General features: G+C 38.7%; 2 protein-coding genes across 19 annotated transcripts in view; one reads left to right on the top strand and one right to left on the bottom strand.

The window, feature by feature from the left end:
• MCPH1 (microcephalin 1) overlaps positions 1-20780 on the top strand; it is a 220104-nt gene that overhangs the window by 126972 nt on the left and 72352 nt on the right. The window lies entirely within an intron of this gene.
• ANGPT2 (angiopoietin 2) overlaps positions 1-20780 on the bottom strand; it is an 81059-nt gene that overhangs the window by 38749 nt on the left and 21530 nt on the right. For all 3 annotated transcript variants that reach the window (XM_039531756.1, XM_039531754.1, XM_039531755.1), the window contains 2 exons: positions 9849-10004; positions 1825-1946 (listed from right to left, as the gene is read on the bottom strand). In XM_039531756.1, coding sequence (XP_039387690.1) covers positions 1825-1946; positions 9849-10004 — 278 coding nt within the window. The remainder of the gene's footprint in view (positions 1-1824; positions 1947-9848; positions 10005-20780) is intronic.

Below are 20780 nucleotides of genomic sequence, written 5' to 3'. Positions count from 1 at the left end.
ATTGGGGCATTTAGTGCACTGAATGAGGTATATCACATATAATAGGCATGCGTATGACCCCTGGATTATGAAAGGCTGTATTGTGGGGGTATTGATCATTGTAGCAGTGGAGGGATAGCTGCAGATTTTTTCCAATGTGCAGATAATGCACATTGGAAAAAATAACCCCAACTATACATACAATATGATGGGGGCTAATTTAGCTACAGCGAATCAGGAAAAAGATCTTGGAGTCATCATGGATAGTTCTCTGAAGACGTCCACGCAGTGTGCAGAGGCAGTCAAAAAAGCAAACAGGATGTTAGGAATCATTAAAAAGGGGATAGAGAATAATTCAGAGAATATATTAATGCCCTTATATAAATCGATGGTACGCCCACATCTTCAATACTGCATACAATTGTGGTCTCCTCATCTCAAAAAAGATATACTGGCACTAGAAAAGGTTCAGAGAAGGGCAACTAAAATGATTAGGGGTTTGGAACAAGTCCCATATGAGGAGAGATTAAAGAGGCTAGGACTTTTCAGCTTGGAAAAGAGGAGACTATGGGGGGATATGATAGAGGTATAGAAAATCATGAGTGATGTGGAGAAAGTAGATAAGGAAAAGTTATTTACTTATTCCCATAATACAAGAACTAGGGGGCACCAAATGACATTAATGGGCAGCAGGTTTAAAACAAATAAAAGGAAGTTCTTCTTCACACAGCACACAGTCAACTTGTGGAACTCCTTGCCTGAGGAGGTTGTGAAGTCTAGGACTATAACAGTGTTTAAAAGAGAACTGGATAAATTCATGGAGGTTAAGTCCATTATTGGCTATTAGCCAGGATGGGTAAGGAATGGTGTCCCTAGCCTCTGTTTGTCAGAGGGTGGAGATGGATGGCAGGAGAGAGATCACATGATCATTACCTGTTAGGTTCACTCCCTCTGGGGTACCTGGCATTGGCCACTGTCGGTAGACAGGATACTGGGCTAGGTGGACCTTTGGTCTGACCCAGTATGGCCGTTCTTACGTTCTTATTTGTTGTTCTGGCAGGGTCAGGTGCCACTTTCAGTTGGTGTGTCCTGGTCTGTTTTTATGTTAATCCTGGTAGTGCTTTTATTTTAGTCCTAAAGAAGATGTCTGAGCTTTTGCACATTTATGGCTTCATTGCACACAATGGTATTTCCTTTATTGATCACGGGAAAACATAACAATCAAACTAAAAATGTTGTATTTAAGAACACTTTTGTAGTACACAGAGCGGAAATCACTACTGAAACAAATCAGTTATCCAACATTAATCTTTAACATTGCAGAATAAATGTGTAGCTAATACTAATAGTTGTATACAAAGGCAATGCAAAACTGAGGGTTTGTATTTACAGTAATACATTTACGCTTTTGAGGAGCAAGAATTCATGAACAAAGCTAATCATTTATAAAATTAGAGGGTTCTGGAAATTTCAGTTTTTACATCATTTTTCTTTTGAGAATGTTTTAGTAGATGTTTTCTAAAAATTACTATTTCAGAAGAAAAGTGGTAGAATAGTTAGCTTGAGACTTAATTTAGGCAATAATACCACAATGACAATTTATATAAGTTAGAGAATACAAAGGTTCCAGTAGTTTTTTTTTTTTTGCTCTGCTCATCTCATTCCAGCTTTATTATTTTATGCTTACTAAAAAAAAGGATTTCCCCTTATTATTTCTTAATTGAGTAAAGGTTCTCTAAGTCGGGCACAACCGCTGAGGTATCATTTTGGAAGAGAAATGTTTTCATGCAGAAAAACAATTTTAAAAGGACAATCTAGCTTGCTGGAGAGGAAGAGCTATCTTACCTGTTTTTTTCTTGCAACTTAGTTATTTCATTGGTTTGATCTGAAATCTGCCTTTCTAATTTGTTGGTGGAAAGAGAATGTTCCAGAAGCTGAAGTTCAAGTCTTGTTGTCTGATTTAATACCTAAATAAAATAAATAAATAAGCAACTTTGAAAACCCAAGCTAAGGTTTTTTTTGTCTAGTTATAATTTAATCCTATTCTAGAGTCACTAGTTATTACATGTAGAAAATAAAATAAAAATATGTATTTTTTGTCAGATACTCTGTACATGTGCATGCATATATATGTGTATATATATATATACACACACACACACACACACTCTCTGATTTGGGCATAAATACATTAATTATGGTTATAATGGAAAATGCTCAGAATTACTGTAGTTTTTTGTTTGACCATTAAAAAAAATGCATCATAATTTATATTTCCACTTATCTTTATCCTGAGGAATGTTTCAGTGGTGGTTTTATAAACCACATTTGTGATTCAGTGTTTCAAAATTAGTTTGTCCATTAGCTTTCTAATGAGGTAGATGAGAATCAGTATTTGAAATTTGTTTACTCTTGGGAGGATTCAGAGTGACTGCATGCCTGCAGAAAACACCCCTGTCCCCTGCAGATTTCCTGTGTTTCCCTGAAGAAAGCAGCTTGGGCAGGAGGCGACCATGGGTGCATTTGGGTGGGGGGGGGGGGCGAGGCATGGGGGAGGGGGACACAGGGGCTACAGTGTGCCTGCTCCTCTCCCCCTCCCCCATTCTGCCACTGGCTCTGCAGCTGAATGCCGCCTCCTTGGTCCTAGTGCCAGTCGTGATCCCCTTCTGTTTGTTGGGAGCCTTCCTATTTTCTATTCTGTGCATCAGTGAGTGCCCGCGGGGGAATGAAAGAAGGAGGGGGAGGGGAATATGGGAGTGAGATGGAGAAGAAAAAGGGATAGGGGAATCGCGGGGGAAGCGAGAGCCAGGCATGTGGTGTCCCCTCAGCAGCAGCTGGGGCTCCCCCGCTACACAGGCCCATCAAATCCTTACCCTGACAAACCCTACCCTGCTATACCTGGACCCCTCCAAGCCCCTCACCCCGCTGATCCCCAACCAGCTGCACCTGGACCCCCACCCCATCAAGCCCCACTTCTCCAGCACTTGGACCCCACACCCAGAGCCCCCCCCCCCCCCCCGCAGAGCCCCGACCACCTTCACCTAGATCCCCTGCAGAATTTTTAGGTGCAGAATTTAAAATTTTCGGAGACAGAATTCCCTCAGTAGTATTTATTGTATTTGTTCTTTAAAGAATAATTTCCTATGTAAGATTTTTCCCATTCTGGTGTGAATATATAAAGCATTTTCTTTTAATATGGGTGGTCATATCCTGGCCATGCTGAAGTCCTTGGGAATATTGCCTTTGATTTCAATGGGACCAGAATGTCACAGGTGTCTAGAAGGGAAAAACATCATTTGGATTGAACTGTTTACCATGTGACCAAATTTATAATAGACTCATTCCATGGTTTCAGTTTTAGTAAACCATTTCCTTATCTAAGTTCCTTTTTATTCAGAATTACATCTACCACTGAAAAAAAACAATAGTATTGTGATGTGGCGTGGAAGATCAGTTTTGCTTTGTTATGTTACATTCTTATGTGTGTTCTCTAGACAATGTCAGTTTTCTGGTTTAGAATAGCTTTTTTAGTTCATCAGGATTTGGCTTTAGTTGACAGGAAGAATTGATTACTCACATCCTTCATGTTAAACAGTCATTCAGGACATGATTTCACACTTAAGTGTAATTGAGAATTATTGCCAAAGAATGAGTGTCCTTGAGAGAGCAATTGTTTGGTTAATCTCCTTCTGCTATTAATTAAGCTTTTAACCTACTGAACAGTAATTTCAGAGAAAGAAAGTTGCAGTGACAGTCTTTTTCCTAGTTGGGTAATTTCTGTAAAGACTTCATTGTGAGTGGATACAAATATTTTCTCAGCAAGTGAAAAAACATGGGGATCTTTGAATCTCATGGTAGTTCTTAGTGATAAAGCCATAAAGATGTATTTAATTTGCTTCTGACTGGAGCCCTCAGTTTACCATGCAGGCTCAAACAAATATATACTGTAGGTGACAAATTACCTCTTCCAAATAACCAGATAATATCTATAAATAGCAGTATGTGCTGTGAATTTTTTAGTTAATTTTTGTACAGTACTTCGAACATATGAAACATAATATAAATGCTAAACATTTTAAATATCTGCTATAGAAATACATATCTGAATTTACCTACTATGGTAACAGAAGGTATGAAATACACAATGCCATTTTACTTCAATCCAGGATTTATCCTTCTATATCTTACTCTACAATTTAGAACTGTTTGTTTGCTGAGGTGTTTAGAAAAAATCAGTTTTTGAAGATTTGGCTGCTAGCAGAACAAATGCTTTTCAATTAGAGCAATAATTAATGCTACACCTTTAAATTAATTCACTTTGAAAAATGTGCATCACTTATTGTGTGGTAATAATTGTTAAATTGTTTTTTTAACTATAGCAATGAGATAAAAGAAGGTATGTGGTTATTCAGTAGTGACCATACTTGTAGATACAGTTGTTTTGAGCCTTAAACCAGTGCTGGAATTCTGAAAAGTTTTTCCACTTACAGTATGGGAACTTCAGTTTCTTTTAAAGACCTATACTTGAAGTGGGACTTTCACACTGAAGTAAACTAGAAAAAAAATTGCCATTTACTTTTTCCAGTAGTTTCCTCTAAATGAGTGGAAGAAAGGCTGAGGAATTAATCTTCTTCTGATTCATCCCACAGTGAAATCATAAATATGTACTTATGACATTGTGGTGTATAGATGTTGCTTGTAATTATTAGAACTGGAATCACTGGCTGTTGGGAGTCTGAAAGGACAGGAAACAGGAAGGAGCGGGGAGGAGTTGAGGAGGCAGAGAGTTACAGAGGGTGCAGCAGCAGCTTGGTAAAGAGGTTTCCACTTTATTTTTAAAGTCCTGTTGAAGTTTGTTAGTACCTTGCCTGGTTGATGCAACATTTTGGTGATGAGGATGGATCTTCTGCCTCTGAACCCACTGCACCCTTTCTGCAAAGCCCAGGTGAGCCTCCAGTTGCTTTTACTGCCTGGATCCATATGTTTGAGACTTATCTGCTTGCAATCAGTGCTACAGAGATGTCTGAAGTAAGAAAGCGTGCTCTGCTAATCCACTGCCTTGGAGCAGAAGGGCGGCGTATTTTTTACACTTTTCTTCTTGCAGATGATAAATATGAGACTGCACTCACTGCATTAAAGAACTTTTTTGTGACAAAAGTGAATGTAGTAGCTAATTGCTACAGATTTCGCCAGTGTGAGCAGAAACTAGGGGAGACTATAATGCAGTATATTGCTTCCCTGAGGAGTCTGATAGTAACTTGTGACTTTGGGAATATGTCAGATGAGATGATTAGAGACCAACTCATTGAGAAAACAACCATGCTTCGTGTAAGAGAACGCTTACTTCTAGAACCACAACTTAAACTAGAAAAAGCGATAACCATTGCTACTCAGATTGAGTGAGCTACAGCTGAAGCCAAAATAATGAGCAGGGATACAGGAGGCACAGTCCAGGCTGTGACTCCTTTGCAGAAAAGTTCACTATCGCTGCAGACAAACAATTGCAGGAGGAAAACTAATGAAAAGCCACTGAATCAGCAAATTCAAAATACAGTAAAAGCATGCTTTCGCTGTGGATCCCCACAACACCTTGCAAGCTACACAGGATGTCCAGCAAAAGTAGCTCAGTGCAATCATTGCAAAAAGATTGGGCATTTTGCTAAAGTATGTCGCAGTAGCCAGTTCAATCAACAGGTGCATGCAGTTACAATACCAGATGTTACTGTGCTGAGCATGGACAAAACCACTAGTGCACATATTCCAGAACAGTTAAAGTGCACTGTAAACGTTTCCGCCATACCCTCAGGCAAATCACGCTCTATTCAGCTAATGTTGGACACTGGCTCAGCAATATCTATACTACCTGATTCCATCCATTTGCATTACTTTAAAGATGTGCCTCTTACTGAACCCAAACTTCAGTTGGTGTGCTATTTGAAAAACCATATTCCAGTACATGGCTGCCTGCCAGCAATAGTTACTTTTGGTGATTGCTGTGTAACTGCAGAGTTCTACATTGTCCACAAAGGCACTCCTATCCTTGGCAGAGATTTATTGGCTGCCTTAAATCTCATAGTAGTTAATGGACGAATTGATCTTCCTCAGCAAAGCATTCTCGTGGTACACACACCAGTTTCAGCTGGGACCCAACACCAGGTTGAAGAGAAACTCGGCTGTGCTTATGGGTTTCTGCATGAAGTTAAAATGCGGAATAATGTGATGCCTGTACAACAGAAATTATGGCGCTTACCATTTTCAGTCAGAGAAGCTGTTTCAGAGGAACTTAGAAAACTTGTTCAAAAGGACATTATTGAAGAGATTAACTCCTCAGAATGGGTTTCACCTATATTAGTAAAAAAAAACAGGAGTACTTGTGGCACCTTAAAGACTAACAAATTTATTTTAGCATGAGCTTTCGTGAGCTGCAGCTCACTTCCGAAGAAGTGAGCTGCAGCTCACGAAAGCTCATGCTAAAATAAATATGTTAGTCTTTAAGGTGCCACAAGTACTCCTGTTTTTTTTTGCAGATACAGACTAACACGGCTGCTACTCTGAAACCTATATTAGTGACGCAGAAGAAGGGTGGAGGCATTCGCCTTTATGTGGACTTAAGGGAGCCAAATAAAGCTATTGTGTTTGACAGCCATCCTCTTCCTCACACAGAAGAAATATTTGCAGAACTCTGTGGAGCAAAGATGTTTTCTACTCTTGATTTGCACAGCGCATACCACCAGGTTATGTTGCATGAAGATAGCAGAGACCTCACAGCATTTATTATACAGGAGGTACTATTTTGTTTTAAACGTGTTCCATATGGTTTCGCATCAGCCCCAAGTGCCTTCCAAAAAATGTCATTTATTTTGAAGAATCAACTTGGAGTTCAGTGCTATTTGGATGATATTATCATGTTTGGAAATACTACTGAGGAGCATGACAATAACCTGCAGTCTGTACTAAACTGCATCAGCAAAGCAGGCCTCAAGCTCAATAGGTCCAAATGCAAAGTTAGACAAACTGAACTCTCCTTTCTGGGGCATACAATTTCACAGGCTGGACTAAAATCTGATCCAGATCATATCCTTGCAATTTCAAATGCTCCTCCTCCAACAGATTTGCAAACCTTACATTCCTTCTTGGGTCTTACCTCCTGGTATGCAAAATTCATTTCCAATTATGCTTCTATCATTGAACCGTTACGAGAATTACTACGGAGAAGTTCAACCTTAGTGTGGACAACGGATGCAAAAGCTAGTTTCGAAACGATGAAAGACTTGATTGTACATAGTCCAGTACTTGCACTATTCACTACTGCGTTGCTCACAATTGTAACTTCTGATTATGGACTTGGGGCTGTCCTCATACGACTTCATGAGGACAACACAAAGAGGACTGTTGCATTTGCTTCAAGGACACTAAGTAATGCTGACAGAAAATATTCTGCAGTTGAAAAAGAAGCGCTTGCATCTGGGCTACTGAAAAATGGAGAACTTACCTATGGGGCCGCACGTTCAAGTTGTACACAGACCACAGCCCTTTCATGACGTTGCTCACCAGAAAGGATTGGAAAGTACAGGATATCATATTGCTAGATGGTCTGCAAGACTACTCTTTCAATTATGAACTGGAATGTAAGCCTGGAAACAAAAATGTGGTAGCTGATTGCCTTTCTCACCTGCCTTTGCCTTCACCACATGGTCCACCGGAGGATGAGGATGTAGTAGTTCCGCTTATTACAAGCACTCTTACTGCAGTTACAACAGAACAATTTTGTTTGTTCAGCTTGTCCAATTCAATAAAAACTACGGGAATTTCTGACAAAGAGATGGCCCAGTAACCCTAAAAACCTTGACCCAGTTTTGCTGCCTTATTTTAGAGTTTGGGATGAACTTTCTTTGCTCGATGGCTGTGTGCTATGAGGTACACACCGGCTACTTGTGCCAGAAGAATTACAGTCAAAACTCGTACACCTGGCACACGATACTCATCAAGGAATTGTCAGAACCAAACAACGACTACGGGATCTGTAATTGGTGGCCAGGGATGGACTCTCAAACTGAAGCACTCATAAAATCCTGTGTCTCTTGCCAAATGCTTGATACGACAGCAAAGACATGTACCCCTCCATTACAGTCTGTTCCTCTTCCTGAATCTGCATGGGGAAAAGTGGCGATTGACATTGTAGGACCTTTTGATACTGCTCCAATTGACTGTCATTATGCCATCACTTTAATAGACTATTTCAGTAAATGGCCTGAGGTAGCGTTTACATCGCAAATCTCTTCTACTACAGTAATTAAGTTTCTCTCTTCAGTTTTTAGCAGGGAAGGGAACCCCAAAGAACTGGTTTCAGATAATGGTAGTCAATTTACTTCCCTGGAGTTTGAAACCTTTCTAGCAGAGATGAACATTTTACACAGAAGGTCATCCCTATATTACCCTCAAGCCAATGGGGGAAATCGAACGGTTTAAGAGAAGTTTGAAAGAGAGTTTGCAAATGGCTGAACTGGAAGGGTGATTATGGATACCCTTCACTACTGATTTCTTGCAAGCATACCGGGCTACATGACATGCCACAACGCAAAGATCACCTGCAGAGTTACTGCATTGGAAACAGATTAATACTAAACTGAACATTGCTGGATTGTTAAAGGCATGACCTGAGGCCCCAACTGAGGATGATGTGAGAGAAACAGTTGGACAGAACCAAGCAACGTATAAGACTTTCACAGACAAGTGGCAGGGTGCTAAGGAACCAAAGTGTGAGTGTGATTTCTTCGTTAGAATATGAAAACCTGGAATTTTACGCAAAGGGGACCATAAATACACAGCTCCTCTTAAAATCATAGAGGGACCTTACACCTATCAACTTTCTGATGGGTGGGTCTGGAATGCTTCTTATCTTGCACCTGCCTATGCACCAAGAGGAGATTATGCTAACACCCAGTCTGCATTGGATGACTTCACCGTAGTATCAACACAACAACACATCGCATTGGAACCGGGGCTTGAGAGACGGCCTGTCAGACCCAGATGACCACCTGTCTGGACTAAAGACTGTTATGTAGTATCTACAGTGTTTTCAGTGTAATATTTCTGCCAATAGTATAGTGTCTTGTTTCCTATTTGTTCCTGTGGTTAGAACAACAATGTTTATTTTAATTGGGAGAGTTTCTTAAGAGAGGAGGGAATTTGGTGTTTAGATGTTGCTTGTAATTATTAGAACTGGGCGCACTGGCTGTTGGGAGTCTGAAACGACAGGAAACAGGAAGGAGGGGCGGGAGGAGTTGAGGAGACAGAGTGAGAGTTACAGAGGGTGTAGCAGCAGCTTGGTAAAGAGGTTTCCACTTTAAAAATAAAGTCCTGTTGAAGTTTGTTAGTACCTTGCCTGGTTGATACAACAGATATTAGTGTCTTATGGTGGAGATGACTGTGATTATCCTAGATTCATTATGATCTCACAGCAGTATTCACAAGGAGAGAATAAGCTATCATGGAGAACACTTATTGATTAGGAAAAAATAAAATAAAGTTCAGAAATAAGAATCATTTTTATTTTTACAGTACTCTGAAACGTACAAAGTCATTTAACAGATCAGAAGCATGGTCCCTGTCCCAAAGAAGATTAAAACCCCAGTTTAGCTGTGACCTCACAAATGGGAGGTGAATAATCAGGAAGGGGAAGTAGTATGGGTTGCAGCAGGTCATATGATTACTCAGTTTAGGCTGGGGCATAGCTTGGAGGTTTTAAGTGTATTATTTATTAAAGAAATATGCAGCTAACATTTTAAAATTTCCCTATTATAACAATCCCTTGTATGGGTTGTTCCAAACCCACTAAAGTCAATGAGAATCTGAAATTTATTACTTACTTGAGCTTCAACATCTGTCAACTTGCGGGTCTGTTCAGCTGTTTGATTCAGTAGGTTTGTGCCTATTTCAATCATTACTGCAGTCTGATTCTGCACTGCATTTTGCTGGATCTCTACCATTTCTTTCTTCATATTGTCTTGGATGTAATTCTCAAGCTATATGGGGAAAAGAAAGAAGATAATTGCTTTCTTTACATTTTTGTTTAAGAGTACAGTCAACATGCAGACTAGGTTGCTAAATCAGTCTCCTCAAAGGCCTTGTCTATCAGTCTTTTTTGTGAAAAATTTCCCTTAGGGTACATCTATACTACCCGCCGAATTGGCAGGTAGTGTTTGATGTATTGGGGATTGATTTATCTTGTCCAGATGAGACGCAATAAATCGATTCCTGAATCGATGCCCGTACTCCACCTCGGGAGGAGTAAGCGGAGTCAACAGGGGAGCCGTGGCAGTTGACTCACCGTCGTGAGGATGGCCAGGTAAGTCAAACTAAGATACTTTGACTTCAGCTACACTATTCGTGTAGCTGAAGTTGCGTATCTTAGTTCAACCCCCCCCGCTAGTGTAGCCCAGGCCTTAGTTGCTAACATGGATTTAGCTCCACCGCAGGGAGCAATGGCAGGAGTGCATGCCGCGTTAAGAATCTTGTGGCCACCAGAGTTAACCACTATTGTGTAGACCTGTTCTGGCCAGGTTTAGAAATAACCAAGGTTAAAATGCTGGCAGCCACTTTGAACCTTGTCTATACTAGCACTCCCACCATTGTTACTACCAGAGGAGCTGCACCATGGACATTTTTAGAAGACAAAGAATTTAGTCACCTTCCTGTTTCAAGACTTCAGAAATATTTTGAAGAGCATTTTTTAGCTGCATGATTAAATGTTAAAGATCAGAGATGAAGTCCGATTATTTATTTATTTGTGTGTGTGTATTATTCAAGAGCCTTTCAAACGGATGAAACCCAGGGTGAGCCATTTTGGTTACTATAAACACCACATGTCTAGGAATGCAAAAATAAAAGCTGCTGAAATTATTTAATTCTAAAATCACTCCAATGACCAAATAGACTTTTTTGTAGTCCTTATACCAAATAGAGCATGCACATGCTCTCAAGGAACTAGTTAGAGGACAGGTAAGGTTTCAAATAATTTGATAGAATCTTTCAGTCTCTCTGAATTGTCTGACAGCAGTTTGATTTTTCTCAAATTTATTCAGAATTATTCTTTGCATAATTTCTGCAAATAATTCCTGGTTTGTAGTTTTCTCATAATCGGTTTGCTCTTTTGACTGGAGATATAGGTCACATGGCATATTTATTTCCTGAATGGGGATGAGTCATTTAGATCATTTAGATCAGCTTTCTAGTAAAAACATCAATGAAGGCAAATTCAAAGTCCACTTTCTTTGAATGTTTTCTGTCATCATTAGAAGTTGTTCTTTTGGCAAAAATTTCTGGTGGTAAATTGGAACCTGATTTGGCAAGATGCTTAATTGTGTGGGTAGTCTCATTGATGTCAATGGAATTATTCATGTTTTTTTATTTAAATCAGATTTTTGATAATGCTTTTTGAGGGAAAAACCCATCTAAAGATGGTTTTAATTAAGATACATTATAGCTCAAAGATATCTCAACATGGAATGGGAATTATAAATTCTAATTCTATAGTATGAGACAATATATTCATGTAATGTTTAAGAAAAATTTTGTAAATGAGTTCCAATAGTTCATGGATTAGGGACCCAATTATATGGAGTTACAGGGGCTTCTGTATAGATTATTTAGGTTAATCTTTCTATCTATCCAATGGGACTCAGTGCTCAGTCTAGAAGATACCATCAGAGATGCTTAGTATTGCAGTTCTCAAACTGTGGATTTGTCTCTCCAGAGATAACATACTTGTTAACAGTAAAAAAAATTTTAAATAAATAAATAATATATAGAGGTGAGAAATAACAGACCTCAACCCTATTGTCCCTCTACAAATTTGTGTACACAGAGTCAATCCCTTACCTCTCTCTAAAGGTGCAAAGTTTCAAAAAGTTCAACTAATAAAAGATTGTTGGGGACGGAATAGATCTGGATAAGGAGAAGAAGTCTGGAGATAAATGTGAGAAGGAAGGGACAGGCAGTAGAAACAAAAGTGAAACTGTTTGAGCAGCATATTCCAGAATGCACTTTTATGTGAAATCCATGAATAAATCGAGTCTTCCTGACTAGTGATTTAAATCAAATCCACCCTGCTTAGTTCACTAGAATATTCACAGAAAGGGGCATGAACACAAGTGAAACAAACTTTTCTTTTTCTCTGAGCAAGTATTTGTTGAATTTTTAAGTATCCATTTCTAGGGCTGAAAGTCTGTTCAGTGATTTGGATGTAAAAAAAAAAGACTTTGGAGCTCTGATAATGTAAGCTATTAATGAACTATTATTTAAGGCAACATGCATCACCAGGGTGTGGGGGTTGAGGGGGTTTCCAAACCCTATGGTATTCAAGTGAACTTCAAGGCTGAAAATCTGCATTTAAAAGAGAACCTGGGATACCAAGTTCCAGGAATATGAAATATTAAGACATTTTTCTTTGGTCCAGTCTCTTGTTCATCTTAACATTGTAAGTTTAGAGTTGCAGGGTTAAAAGTACAACTATATTTGTCACCCTAAGGAATCAATGAAATTCCTTTTAGAATCCAACACATTTTGAAGGGTTCATTCTTAATAGTCTGAAGCTGCCAGGCTGTGCCTATATCTTGTTTAATTCAAAACCATTCACAAAACCAAATCGAGAGTCTGAGATGAAGGGTTAAAATGGACTCTTTTTAAAATCATTTTATGGATTTCAGTACTATGTGAGTTAAAAAAAGAAAGGTATTCTTTTAGAGTTTATTTGAGTAAAATAAATAAATAAAAACTTTCTGAGGATCTGAGAGGTTTTGGTCTCTATGATGAAACCTGTTAAAGAAAGAAAGGAAGCTGGCATCTCCAAATTGCATTTCAGAATTTCTGAAGCTTCACAGGCTTATAAAGTATAGAGGCCGTTCAGAAGAAGTAAGAAAAAAAGAAAAAAAAACCTGTTTGCTGAAGAGGCATGTGTTTTCCCAGTGCTTTGGAATTAGAATTGAGCATCTCTCTCAAAACCCAACATCTTTATGAGGTTAAATATAGTGCACAAACCCTCTTTTCTCTTTTTACTGCTGCTTGTAAGAGAAAAAGTCTCTAACCATAGTCAATACATGAGACTTCAGTGAGTGTTAACTTTATGAGAATTCCGCATCTCTGTTATTACATTAAGATTTTTGTGGGAGGAAATGGTCAAACTCCAGCTGTGAAATTTTTTTAATGACCTGTTTTTTATATTTATTTTAATTCAGAAACTGATTTACCTGTAAATTCCCAGAAAATCTGTGTACTCAAAAGTGCTGTAATTTTGGAGAGAATACACAGTATTTGTCATACATAGTAAAGTGGTTACATTCCTGTTTTTAAATGCAAAATTCAGTTTAACCTTAAAAAGAAGCACAACTCACAGAACCACATAATAAATAGACTTCTAAGGTTTTGTTTTGAAGGATCGGGGAAAGGTGGTAGATTTCTGATAGAATTTGAAAGAAGGCACAATATGACAATATTCTGACTGCACTATGTAGTGATATTTTCCAAGGTTTTTTTATCATGGACGTTGGTACTGGATGACATTTTGTGTAAAAAACATATGTTAAATACATGTCAATGACACCTAATTAAAGAAAGTAACCCTGAGTGAATTCACAGAAAAGTAACCCTTTTAACACGGGTTTCGATCCCAAAGCTTTTAGAAAGAGTTCAAAAAATACTTTAAAAATTAATTTATTTCATAGTTAAGGCTTTTAGCACAACCAGGATAAAACATTTTTAGACACACACATAAAGCACTTTATTTAGATGTAAAATCTGGACCGTCATCCCTTATTACTGCAAATCATATTAAATTATAAAATTGACAGAAATATTTAACTTAAGTTGCCAAAAGAATGAGGGCAGATCAATCATATTGGACCACATTCTAAAACATCATTATTATAGCCAAGATTTTATTTTAAACAAACTGCAAGCTTGAAATTGGTGAGGGAAAGAAAAAGATGTAGTATCTGCTAATGGAAAATTCTTTCAGCTGTTGGTTTGAATATATTATTAATCACTGCAGAAAGAATTGACTTGCCAATTCCAATTCTTAGTTAAATGAAGAATCTTTGTGATCCATGTTGTTTAGTTTGTGTTCATCTTATAGAACAACTTTGCTAATAGACTAACAAATGATTTGCGCTTTCCTGGAGACATTTTAATTTGTACTTAATCCATTAAAAATTATAAATGAGATTTTGGTTTTGTTTTCTTGAATGCTAAATGGTTTATCTAAACTACTAAACATTCATGTTCTTGGCAGCAATTATTGTTTTATTAATACACACATTAAAATCCCTACTTTGTCAAGTGCCAACCCCCATGAATGACACAAATAAGCATATAGTACATGATGCAGTCTCAAAGATCCCTGGCTGGAGCGAACAAACTTTTTAATCAAAGTAGGCTCATCCTGCTAACAGCCACGTTTATGCCCGAGAAATGATAGACATGTGCCATGAACCATGAGTCCCTAACCCACCCTTGTAATCCAACTAATGAAGCCTTGCCATAGTAGGAGGACTTGACGATGAAATTGACTAAAAACTAAAACAAAAGGGAAACAGATTAGCTCATTTATTGTGGAACCTAAGAAAGATGGATGTAAAGTATCATCAGAATACAATTAGTGAATGTAAATTAAGCTTCTCATTTTTATTAATATAACATTATTAATAATGGGTATTAATCTAATTTATAACACAGTTAACAACATTTGTATTTTAACATCTAGTTTTAAGATGTTAGTACCTGTAAGGAGGGAGTGAAAATAATAGTAGGTGGAAATAAGTTATTATGGTAACTATGATTAAAGCATGATGTTAACAAATTGGTTGGAGTAATTGATATCTGCTGTTGAATTGAGCATGATCTTTTATTTAGTTTTCAGTCCAGAAAACACAAATCTAATACAAATTACCTCTCCGCAGGATGAGATGGGAGGAGAGAAGAGAACCCACAGCAATTACTATTAACTGCTTGCTTATTTCTTTATAGCATTCTGATACTACTGTGCATGCAGTGTGATTATAATCCCTGACGACACTGAGGATTTTAGGGAAATCTCCCACAGATACTTTAGCACTGACACAGCTCCTCTGGTACTAGCAACAATGGTAAAAATGCCTGCAGCTGAACTACACTCGTGCCTCTACCACAGTTAACCTTGTTGGAGCTTCATTTCTATTGGTGAAATGGTACACAATTTCTGTGAAATCCTCAGTGTAGCCTTAGGCCTGGTCTACACTGTGTGGAGAATCAATCTAAGTTACGCAACTTCAGCTACTTGAATAATGTAGCTGAAGTGGACGTACTTAAATCGACTTACCGTGGCGTCTTCACCACAATGAGCTGACTGCTGCTGCTCCCCCGTCGACTCCGCCTGCACCTCTCGTGGCAGTGGAGTACAGGAGTTGATGGGAGAGCACTCAGGGGTCGAGTTATTGCATCTAGACTAGACATGATAAATCGACCCCTGCTGGATCGATCGCTGCCCGCCGATCCGGGTAGACGTACCCTTAGGCTTTGTCTATACTACCACTTTTGTCAGTAAAACTTTTGTGAGTCAGGGGTGTGAAAAAACACACTCCTGACCGACATAGTTTCACTGACAAAAGTGCTGGCATGGAGAGGCTCTCCTGCCGACATAGCTAATGCCGCTCATTGGCGTGGTTCTCTCCTGCCAGCAAAGAGCAGCTACTAGTGAGACCTTACAGCGGCACAGCTGTAGCAGTATAGCTGTACCACTGTAAGGTCTGTAGGGTAAACATAGTCTCATATTCTATTGATGGCTATCTGAGGTTGGGTCGTCTGCACTAAAATGATCATTCAGGCTCCCAAAGACATCTCCCAGATTCTACAAGAAAGGAGATGCAGTTAAGAAGAGAAAGCTGTAGCTAGTAGGTCATTGAGAGATTTCAGCCCTCTGGGGAAGTGCACACCCAATAGACAGCAGGAAAAGTTGACAATAAAGAGCTAAAGAGAACAGAAATGTTCTGCACCCAACTTCCTAAGAGAAAAAAATAGCTGAAGAATTCATTAAGCTTGGTACATTGATTGGACGGCAGAAGAGGAAAGCCTGAACTGCTCACTCACATGTGAAGAAATATCTGAGGAGTAAACTCAGAGAAGAGAGGTGTGAGGGGGAAAAAAACAAGAAAAGGTGCCTAAGCTGCTTACCTCAGTTTGTTGCAGGGATGTAGAGAGGAGAATTTTTTGAGCATAGCAGAGGTTTTCCGAGAAACTAAAAACAGTTTCATGCCCATAAGGACACCTAACGGAATAGACTTAGAACTTGTCTGTAGCACAGTAGGTTTGCCAGTACAGCTATACCAGCAAACTCTCCCAATATAGTTTATACTGGATCCCCAAAGGAAATAAACTATACCATCAAAAGCACTTTTTGGGTGGTATAACTCCATCTAGAATAGGGCTTTTGCCATTGTGGAAATATTGTGTTTAAAAAAAAAAATCACTCCCCTAACTGCTATACCAGAAAAATGTTTAAGTGTAGATTTGGCCTAACAGTGGTCCGTTGTAAGGATAGCAGTAAGAGGAGCTGTCCTCACAAAGTCATCCTCTCCCTGTGGTCAAGAGGCCTGCAATGTCAGTTGATCATTTTCCTATCATTTGTTTAAAGCCCTGCTCTCTCCCCTCCTTGTTCTTTTCTCTGACAAATGGTGAGACATAAAAGTAGGAGACATAGCAAGCCTCCATATTTTCAGCAGAGGAGGCAAGAGTTTGAGGCGGCCATTTCAGACCCTCTTTTTATAGTTAATCCTGTTTTTCAGCATTGCTATTAATCCCTTCCCCCAGAAATAGCTATAGTGGTTGTGACACATTCTATATGATTTTATGAAAATATGCTAATGGGTGTGAATATAAATATGCTTCATGCAAAAGGTCTCTTGTAAGGTATCATTGAAAAGCTTATAATCTACTGAGTGCAGTCATCCTATTTGTATAAATGTACCACTCTTGTATCTGAAACTAGAAATATGAAATATAACTCTGAGGGCCTACTGTAATTATGCACAATGTGGGCCATTAATGTTGGTTTGGAATCTTGATGACTCCCATCAACCAGGACAATTGACTGCAGATGGCTGTTTTACAGTACTTGTAAGTCTTCTTGTATACGTGTGTCCTGGCTTGTGGGTAATGAAGTCTTACAGTGACATGTGATCATGTCACCTGAAATGGAATCCATCTTTAACCTGGTACCTTTCCATTGAGAAGAAGGGGGTGGGAACCCAAAGAGGGACAAAGGATTCCCACCTTACCCAAAAAATATATAAATGGGTGGAACAGAACAAAGTGAGACAGCCATCATGAGGAATCCCCTAGCTACCACCTGAGCTGGAACAAGGGCTGTACCAGGGGAAAGGATTGTGCCCAGACTAGGAAGGCATCCAGTCTGTGAAAGAGACTTATGGAAACATCTTTCAGGGTGAGATTTTATCTGTATTCAATTGTATTACTGTATTAGGCTTAGATTTGCGTGTTTTGTTTTATTTTGCTTGGTAATTCACTTTGTTCTGTCGTTACTACTTGGAACCACTTGAATCCTACTACAGTTCTGCAGAAAAGGACCTAAGGGTTATAGTGGACGAGAAGCTGGATATGAGTTAACAGTGTGCCCTTGTTGCCAAGAAGGCTAACGGCATTTTGGGCTGTATAAGTAGGGGCATTGCCAGCAGATCGAGGGACGTGATCATTCCCCTCTATTTGACATTGGTGAGGCCTCATCTGGAGTACTGTGTCCAGTTTTGGGCCCCACACTACAAGAAGGATGTAGAAAATTGGAAAGAGTCCAGCGGAGGGCAACAAAAATGATTAGGGGGCTGGAGCACATGACTTATGAGGAGAGGCTGAGGGAACTGGGATTGTTTAGTCTGCAGAAGAGAAGAATGAGGGGGGATTTGATAGCTGCATTCAACTACCTGAAAAGGGGTTCCAAAGAGGATGGATCTAGACTGTTTTCAGTGGTACCTGATGACAGAACAAGGACTAATGGTCTCAAGTTGCAGTAGGGGAGGTTTAGGTTGGATATTAGGAAAAACTTTTTCACTCGGAGAGTGGTGAAGCACTGGAATGGGTTACCTAGGGAGGTGGTGGAATCTCCTTCCTTAGAGGTTTTTAAGGTCAGGCTTGACAAAGCCCTGGCTGGGATGATTTAGTTGGGAATTGGTCCTGCTTTGAGCAGGGGGTTGGACTAGATGACCTCCTGAGATCCCTTCCAACCCTGATATTCTATGATTCTATGATTGGTGGTAGGGTTATTGAAGTTGTGGTGGAAATCCTGTGAGGGAGTTTAGGTTATTCCTCCAGAGAATGAAATATCATCAATGTAGCTCAAGTATATCATTGGTTTTATGGTGCATTCAACCAGAAATTCTTCTTCAAGGTGGCCCACAAAGTGGTTGGCATACTGGGTAGCCATCCTTGTATCCATGGCTATCCTTATAATTTGGACAAAGTGTTTTGTTCTTGACTGTAAAATCGTTGTGTGTGAGAATGAAATGGATGAGTTTGACCATGTGATTGGGGTAGATATCTCAGGGTTGTCCATTATCTGGTCAATATATGAGGCGGGCAGCGATGCCATCATTGAGTGATGTTGGTGTATATAGGTAGGTGACTTCCATGGTGGTAAGGTTGGTGTTTCTTTCACCAACAGAAGTTGATCCAGTAAAAGATATTACTTCAACCACCTTGTATCAATAATATCCTGAGACCAACATGGCGTACATTACGGAACATAGTAATTATTTTGTGCAATTAGTCTCCTAAATTGGTTTAGAAAAAATCTGAGGGGAAAAAACTAAAGTAAAACAAGGTCTGCATAATTTTTAGTTAGGAAAATATGTATAATTGCTTTGTTTCTCTATACTGCATTCACTACGTTGTCTAAGCTTCCTGTTTCTAATTCTCTAGACTTATTGGACAAAATGAAGAGAGACTGAAAGAGTCACAGTACTCTCTTACAAAAAAAACAACAAAAAAAACCCTCTATACCTCTAGTTCAACTGGGCCTTGATCTCACTATCTTGCCCATTTCAGAGTGTCTGCTGTATGGCCCCCTTCAGTTTCTCACTGGCTGACTGAGTCACATGAGGTAGCATATGTCCCACAACCTGGAACGTCTTTTAAAGCACTTCTCCCAAATGTATAGATGTGGCAGAGGGAATTAGTTTAGGTGGCTCTGGTAGAACTCCTGGGAGTGCTAACCCATAGGTGCATTCTTGCTCAGCCTGGAGATCATAGTGTACATAGACTTAAAATACAAGTCTCTGAAATCAACATAATTTCAATGACTGTGTTTTTTAATTTAAAGATAAGACATTAAATATTACATTTTATGTTTTTATTCAAAATTAAAAGCTACACTAAGTGTTGCTTGAGGTGAGATTTCTTGTATGTCAATGTATAACAATGTATAACTGTGAAATATATTCCAGTCTTTGTACAAAAGAAAAAGTATAGTTTGGTTAAACATACGAGCATACAAGTTTTCATCATTCTTACAGGTACAGAAACATTTTTCCAGAATTATCAAATTTGAGAAATCTTAAGCCAGTCTTTGACAGTGGGGTTCCTGAACTCAGATTTAGCTATCATGTATACTGTAGTATAGAAGGAATGAAAAATTATACTAATTGTTCTCACCATACGCTGCATTAATTTGCTCACATTTGTCTCTGCATGGCTGTAACTTCTCAGTAATACGAAGGCTAAACACTGTTAAGATTTCTATTTTGTGAACATTCTAGTTTTCTTTACCTCCATATCTGTTTTCACTTTCTGTCAATGTTACCATTAACTAAAATGGGAGCATAAATTGAAAATATTGCTAGCACTTTCATGTTCCATTTATATTACTGGAAACAAGGAAACAAATGTTAAAGTATTATCTTCATGTTTAAAAAGAAAAAAGCTAGCTTCATTTGCCTGTTTGTGATACATGTTCTCTTTGTATAAAAATTCCCAATTAAAAGTATGTAACATGAGGTTTTTGTTGCAACAGTATTAGAAAAATAAAATAAATCTTATTCCATTTTACTAAAAGTCTAAACGGAAACAGGAATTTAGTGTTCTGTAACTTTGAAGAAAAATGAATAGACTATAAAACAAGCACATGATTTCAGGCTGGAAGCAAGTCAGTTTAAAATTGTTTGCAGTGTTGTCAATTTAAATCTGGTTTGTTGCTGTTGATGCTTAGGGCAGGAAGTCCCTTTAGACTTCTGTTTCACAAGGGAAAAATAATCCTCTTGAGAACGCATGTGGAAATGCTTGAGAAGCCTACAGTATTAGTTCTTTACATGCCCTACTGAGTGTATTTGTGCCAGGCCAGGCCTCCTGCTAAGCTTTTCTCTCATCTCTCTTTTCTGTTGTCCAAAAAAAAAGTTAAAGAAACATACATTAATAATATCTGGATGTGCATTGGGACATACTGGAAAATGTTCACAATACAATTTTATAATAAAATGCTAAGGGTTTAAGTGATGGTATTTAGAATAGTAAATAAGCTCATAAAAGCAAATGATATCCCTGATGTCCCCTTCAGGGAAATAAACTGTTTAGATAAAGATGAAAATCAAATCTCCCATTAATGACATGAAACCTAATGAATATAAATACCTCCATTGTCTTCACAAGTTTTTATAAAGAATGACCATCTCAAGAGAAAGCAGCAAAGAATCCTGTGGCACCTTATAGACTAACAGTCGTTTTGGAGCATGAGCTTTCGTGGGTGAATACCCACTTTGTCGGATGCA

The sequence above is a fragment of the Mauremys reevesii genome, linkage group 3 (genome assembly GCF_016161935.1).
Source record: "Mauremys reevesii isolate NIE-2019 linkage group 3, ASM1616193v1, whole genome shotgun sequence".
Lineage (NCBI taxonomy): Eukaryota > Metazoa > Chordata > Testudines > Geoemydidae > Mauremys > Mauremys reevesii.
The sequence above is the reverse complement of the archived record's forward strand: the minus strand, read 5'-3'. Positions and strand labels throughout refer to the sequence as shown.